Genomic DNA, 7,142 nt, shown 5'->3' on the forward strand with positions numbered 1-7,142 from the left:
AAGCTATAAAAAGATCCAAATGGAACTTGTAGAAATAATAAATAAAATGAAAAATAAGTTGCATAGAATTACCAACGGATTAGAAACCACAGGAGAAAAGCTCAGGGAACTTCAAGAAAAAACAATGGAAATTATCCAAAATGAAGCAGAGACATAAAGGATTGAAAAACGGAATATTGTCCTTGAGCTCTACAAATTCAAGGGTCTAATGCATGTCTAACTTAAGTTTCAGAAGAAGATAGGGAGGGAAAGAAATATATTTAAAGAAAAAATGGCTGATAACTTTTCAGGTTTGGTTATAAATTCACAGATACAAAGAAAAAGAACTGTAAAGAATATTACTTCGAGGTTCATCATAATCAAGTTTCTTAAAACAAATAAAAAAATCTTAAAAGCCGTTGGGGTGGGAGGGGGACAAGGACAGGAAAGGACATATTAGGTACAAGGAATCAAAGCTAAGAATGGCAGCCAACTTTTCATCAGAAACAATGCATGTCAGAGCTCAAATTTAAAGTGCTAAAATAACTTTAAAAAATAATTGTTTAAAGGAAAAACTATAAAACTACATTGCAGGGTTTTTAACTTACGTAAAATAAAAATGTGTAACAACAATAGCACAAAGGATGGAGGATGAATGTTGTAAGTTTATTACACTATATGTGAAGTGGTGAAATATTATTTAAAGTCAGACTGCAATAAATTGAATATATATCCTGTAAAGCATGAGCTCTCAAATTGGTTGGTCTGAGGATCCCTTTATATTCTTACAAAGAGATTCCGAGAAGACTCCAAAGAGGTTTTATGTGGAATAGAGATAGAGACAGAGATAGAGGTAGAGATATATCCCATTAACCATCAGAATGGTGACATTATCTCACACCATGTAGACTCTGGGAACCTTGCACATACAACTGTGAGACTATGAAAGTGGAAGAGGCAAATAATGTCTTATTGTTGTTATAAAAACAGTTTTTGTATGCCAGACTCCTTGAAAGGTCTCCCTAGGGTTCCCCGGACCATACTTGGATGACAGCAACCTTATACCCTTAGCCTTATGAGAGATAGGTAACCTTACTTTGGTAATTTGGTCCTTGGAATGCCAACTTCTTCTTTTCTTTTCTTTTATTTCTTTTCTTTTCTTTCTTTACATCACTGTTCTGATTTAAGCAAGTATTTTCTTTTAGAAAGCCAGGTTTTAGATGCTTAATGTTATAAGCCAGGCCTTCTCCATTCCAGAGGCATTTGTCTGGCCTTTAGCTGTCTCCTGTTTATTTGTTTTAATAGGGATTTCGGGAATCTCATTTAAAGATATTGACAAACATGTCGAGGAGCAGCATGGTGTTATAAAAGAGTTCATGACTGAAAATCTGGCCCTGAACAGATTCTACCTTTTATAGCAATAATGGCTATCATGAACTGACTCTCTGCTATGTCAGGATGCCATGCTATGTACCAGTGCTAAAACTACCCATCACCAAGTTTCATCAATTATTGATTCTTGGTCTATGAAATTATGTATCATTTAATTTACATATATGTTTATGTATATATGTGTATAATTTTAATTTTCATCTCAATTTCATAAGGTAGATTGTATTATTACCATTTTATAGATAAGGAAACTGAGGCATCAATAGGTTAAAGAATATGTCAAAAGTCATCCTGCAATGGAGATGACAGGATTTGAATCTAGCCAATTCTACTTTTAGTTTTATTAAGGATAATTTCAAATATATATAAAAGTATACAATAGGGAACAGTGAAACTCCATGTACCCATCACCAAGTTTCATCAGTTATTGATTCTTGGTCAATCTTGTTTCATTTATATTGCAATCACATTTACCCATATCATATTATTTTGTTTTTGATTATTTTAGTATATATTTCTAAATTTCTACTTTTAAAAATACAACTACAATACCATATTACACCTAAAAATTACTGACTATTCCTTAATACAATCAAATATCCAATGTATTCAAATTTCCAATTATTTTGATTCAGAATCTACCAAAAAGTCAAATATTGTGATTGATCAATATGTTTTTAAGTCTCTTTTAATCTGTAGATTCCCTAACTCCATTTCATTCTTTGTAATTTATTATTGAAAAAATTAGGTTTGTACTGTAGAGCTTTTCCATACTATGAGTTTTGCTTATTGTATACTTGTGATAGGTTTAATATGTTCCTCTGCTCTTTGCTCTTACTACAAATTGGTGGTTGGACCTAGAGGACAGTATCTTTTGTAATATAGTAAATAAAAAACAAGGATGGGCTGGGCGTGGTGGCTCACGCCTATAATCCTAGCTCTCTGGGAGGCCGAGGCGGGCGGATTGTTTGAGCTCAGGAGTTGGAAACCAGCCTGAGCAAGAGCGAGACCCCGTCTCTACTAAAAATAGAAAGAAATTAATTGGACAACTAAAAATATATAGAAAAAACTAGCCGGGCATGGTGGTGCATGCCTATAGTCCCAGCTACTCGGGAGGCTGAGGCAGGAGGATCGCTTGAGCCCAGGAGTTTGAGGTTGCTGTGAGCTAGGCTGACGCCACGGCACTCACTCTAGCCCAACACAGTGAGACTCTGTCTCAAAAAAAAAAAAAAAAAAAACAAGAATGTTTTTCACTTCTTTTGGAAGCCCATTGGATTGAGTTACTATTTCAAGTCCAGCTAATTTTGTTTCTCTCTATTTGGAAATGCTGAGGGAGACTGGAGATTATCGAATAATAATGGTGTGAAACATTAGGGATTCCATTTTACATCAGGGAAGAGTATACACTTGGCATTGTACTGGTCACTCACAAGGATATATGACTCTGATGGGAAATTTTTCTCTTTTCCAAAGAAAACTTCTGTTATGCAATCAGGTGGAAAGATTTCTAAAGCTGCCATGTGTGGTGGGGGAGAGCACCTTGCTATTGGACCTGTATCTCATTGTCTGGAAAAAGATGGACAGGAGGGTAAGCACAGCGAAGAAGTGGGTGGTAGACAGGTTATACCAGGGGTCAGGCAAAAGGCAATTGCTACATGTAGTAACATGAAGAGGGATAAGGGATAAAGTTCAGAGCTTCTTTGTATCGCACATAATATGTACCTAATATCTACTTTCATTCTTCTTTAAAACAAAAAATTATAGGTCCAAAATAGAAGTTGTGTACGCTAAGTGATTCAGGACCCTGGATAGCTCATTAATTTGCCCAGCTGTGTGGGTGTCTGTGCACTTGCGCCGGCGGGCGTCTGTTATATGCTTTAGTTGAATTGAGTCTGCAGTTAAGATATCGTGTGCAAGACCAGAGGCTCTGAGATGGGGGTATGAGGTTGACTAATTTCAGGGAATACCTTAAGAGAGAGAAGAAGGATCTTTAGGAAGTAGCAGGGGCTGGAGCCCAGTGGTCATTGTCAGTCACCTTATTCACAGGAGCTGGAATAAGCCTCTGTTGTTCTGGGACAGGCCTCAGCTGTCCTTCAGACTGTGATGGCTTCATGTCCCTATCTCCTCACCCAGAGACTGCCTGTATTATAGCTCCTGCGCATTAGTTTGTCCACATTTAATAAGCTTGCATCCTGTCTTGGATGGGACTCGGGCGAAGAGACAAAGCTTCAATCTTTGGGTAATCATTCAGGATACCTCCTCCACTTTGGAGAAGAGTTGGGTTTACCACATCACTTTCTTTTATCCTCTGATGCCAAAACCCAGTGCTAGTTGACACATCATCAGGCCTGCATCTCTTTTAAACACTTAAATAACCACACTCATTTTATTCTGTTCTAAGCACCTATGAGCACTTGCATTTGCTACCTAGATCTAGATGGAACTTTGATATGAAAGACTCTCTCCCAGTTACAATGTTCTTTCTTCCTCTAGGAACAGGTGAATTATATTCATTTTACAAGGGACATTTGGCATTCCTATGACTAGAAAATCTGTCTCTCATCCTGCCTTAGAGCTTCACAAGAGGAGCTGTGCCCTCTGCAGGTCCAGCCAGCTAGTCAAAGTTCAGTATGACCTCATGCTTGTCAAATTGGCATCTTCTACTTTTCCTGATTCTCCCAAGCTACAGAAAGAAAGTGTTGTCTAATGCCTTGTGAAAGAAACCATAACATCAAATTCAAATAAAAATATTTTACTTATGAATTAGTACCTGTTCTTGCCCTTTCTCCTATCTTCTGCTCTCCTTCTCTCTTCCTCTCTCCTTCTTTTCCTCTCTCTTTCTCTCTCTCCTCTCCCTCCTTCTTCCTTTTCTCTCTCTTTCTCTCCTTCTCCCTCTCATGCCCAGCTATAGTAGCTTCTGTGTATTGAAATTAAATGACTTCACAAGTCACTCTCCTCTATGCCTGCTCCCTTTGGCTTCTTGTTACTACTTGTACATTATCATACAATGTGTGGAGCACCATGCAAATTTCTATAACAACAAATTGTCCTTTACCAAATAGAGAGGGGTAGCTAATAAGTATTAGGAACTCAAAAAGTCAGTGGATTAATTGTTCTTGTGACACAAGTAAAATTTGGGAAAGGGCTATTCATCAACTGCTAACTAAACCTCTACATTTTACAAATGAGAAAACAGAAAACCTTAAATGAGGTTCAGAAGAGTTACTACTTCCTTAAAGGTCACGGAGCTTGTTTGTGCAAAATTTCAGTTTAGTGTTCTATACTGTATACCACTACAGCCCACTGTAATATGATCTCCATAAAGGCAGAAATTATACCTGTCTTGTTAACTAATATTTCCTCAATGCTTACTATAGACACTAAATATCTTTTGAATTAATGAATAAATTATACTTAAGTCTCTCAAACTGGGATACACATTGTGATACATGAAATCATGGAAGGAAAACATGTATAATTTCATGAAATGTTAATTCATATTTGTCTTCAGGGTTAGTTTATATCTTATAACTAACAACTTAAAATTTTACTATTAAATTAATTCATACTATGAAATGAATGGTAAATATGAATACATTTTATAAATAAAATGAATATATATCAAAGTCATTACGTGTTCAAACAGAATTTTTGACCTCTACTCCAGGGAGTCTAGTGTTCCTAGATCTTCCCATTTTTATAGGTAAGCTAGAAATCTATAATAATTTTTAGTGTGATGCCTGATTTTTAAATGGTGATAATTAACTCAGAGTTATGTGGAGCAAAAGAAATAAAAATCCTTGCTCCTGAGCACCTGTGGTAACATCTGAGAAAAAAATTTGTTTAGACAGGAAGTAGACATGGGACAAGCCCATCTGGGTGTTGGTTGTCATGGCAGCTGCCATTCTGACCCTGACCACTTCTCAGCTTCAAACTAGCCAGAACTCAGAGGACAAAAGGTAAAGGCAAGAGACTCGATAGGTTAGGACAAATTTCTGCCTTAACCATCTCCCTCTGTAGGCAGCCTCTAACTGAGAGTAAAATATTTAGATGTTTTTAAAAAATCATAATCACATCACAAAAAGAAAAGAGCCAGACAGAGGAAATTCGAGGGACATTTCACATCTATTCTGCTATATAATAGGCTGTTAGTATGATTATGAAAGGAAGTCTAAATTAAATAATTTATTCTACCTCATTGAGTAATGATACTATTTTTGAGAAAAATCACTGAAAAGCATTTACATTACAAGTGGACTAAAGCATTCTACATAATAATGAATGCACAATTGTATGAATGATTATAAAAATTTGACAGCTCATCAATGGAATCACACATTTGGTCTGAAGATAATTCAATAGTTTTCCCATTTCAATAAAACCAACATGAGATTAATATATTTTGTTATTGCACTTTTTTGTTTTATAATTTTTATATGTGATATAAAAATATGTGCCATATATTCTATCTCAATCTATTCTAAAGAAGATATATATGCTTCTAATAAATGGCATATCTAAACATTGTATATGAACTGAACTAAGATTTCCTAGCTGAATCCCCATGTGTGCTGACACAGCCCCTGCTTCTTCCTGTCTGTGATGGAGTCTCTCCCCAGGGGCCCTATTTCTTGTTGAGGTTTTTGTAGGGCTCCCACAGGCACCCGTCTCTCTGTGGCTTCTCTCAGAGCACAGAAATACACAGCTGAGTCCATGAGCTGTGAGGCTGTGATGGTGAGGCTGATAGAACTGGTGGATTTCTGGAGGTTCAGAAAATACCGATCCTTTGTTTCATTTTTCTCATTAAAGGAGTCCTGACGAATAAGGAAAATCATTTCTCCACTTGGTGGTTGTTTGTACCAGAATAAGTAATAAGTCGGATCACGGGTTTCATACACACAGTCCAAGGTCACACTCTCCTTCTCCACCACAGAAATTTCAGGCTGAGCTTGAGTTACCTTCTGGGCCATGCTGGGTCCTGTAGGAAAGAGGAAAGAGATAGACTGATCCCTTTTTTGTAACCCTAGGGATATAAGGGATGAAGTGGCTTAGGACCCATGCTCCCGTTGTATGCCATTATCCCTTCTTTCTAAGCATCATTAGACCACAGTGTTCCGCGTCTCCCCACATCAGTCAGAGCAAACGGGAGCCTGAGTCCTGTGCTTGTGGTCATCCTTACCAAGACAGATGGAGGCTATGACCGCCCTCAGCAGGCTGGCAAAGAGCATATTGGCAGCTTTTACCCTGAGTAAAGTGTTCTGTGTTCTGTAACCAATCCAGATCTTAATTCTGCACCCTGCACTCAAGAGGTGCAGTGCAAGAGGTTACTGGGCTGAGTGGTGCTTCTGCCGCATACAGGAAATACAGCTAGCAGATATAGGACGAGTTTAACTGTGTCTTGTCACATGCTTCCTGTGTAGGTGGGAGATGCTAGGCTATCCTTAGTGCCTGTTTTGTCTCATTATAATCTACTGGACTTGAAATAAACAGCAGTAAAATCAAATCATCCTCAGTTAATTCATCTTTGATGAAAAATATGGAACTTAAAATTTATTATGAGCTATAGTCAATACACAGTTTAACACAGTTATGCACCTTTTATATATGCTTCGTTTTCTCTAGACAGAACTAAGATGAAAAGTAATCAGAGTTTTGACTCTCTAACAAAAAGGCAAAGGTTTTAGTCTCAATCTTTGTTCCTACCTTGCCATTTGTGGAATCTAGCAAAAGTTGAATGAGAAATATTTTATTGTTAATGAATGATTTCATAT

The 7,142-nt window shown here is 37.1% G+C and overlaps 1 protein-coding gene across 1 annotated transcript in view; it reads right to left on the reverse strand.

The window, feature by feature from the left end:
* LOC105814163 overlaps positions 1-6,676 on the reverse strand; it is a 61,486-nt gene extending 54,810 nt beyond the window's left edge. The window contains exons 1-2 of the mRNA XM_012649076.1: positions 6,551-6,676; positions 5,948-6,349 (exon numbers count right to left, since the gene is read on the reverse strand). Of these exons, the coding sequence (XP_012504530.1) occupies positions 5,948-6,349; positions 6,551-6,599 (451 nt within the window). The 5' untranslated portion in view covers positions 6,600-6,676. The remainder of the gene's footprint in view (positions 1-5,947; positions 6,350-6,550) is intronic.
* Between the last annotated feature and the right edge of the window lie 466 nt (positions 6,677-7,142).

This window comes from Propithecus coquereli, unplaced genomic scaffold (genome assembly GCF_000956105.1).
Source record: "Propithecus coquereli isolate 6110/MARCELLA unplaced genomic scaffold, Pcoq_1.0 Scaffold3, whole genome shotgun sequence".
NCBI classification, from domain to species: Eukaryota; Metazoa; Chordata; class Mammalia; order Primates; family Indriidae; genus Propithecus; species Propithecus coquereli.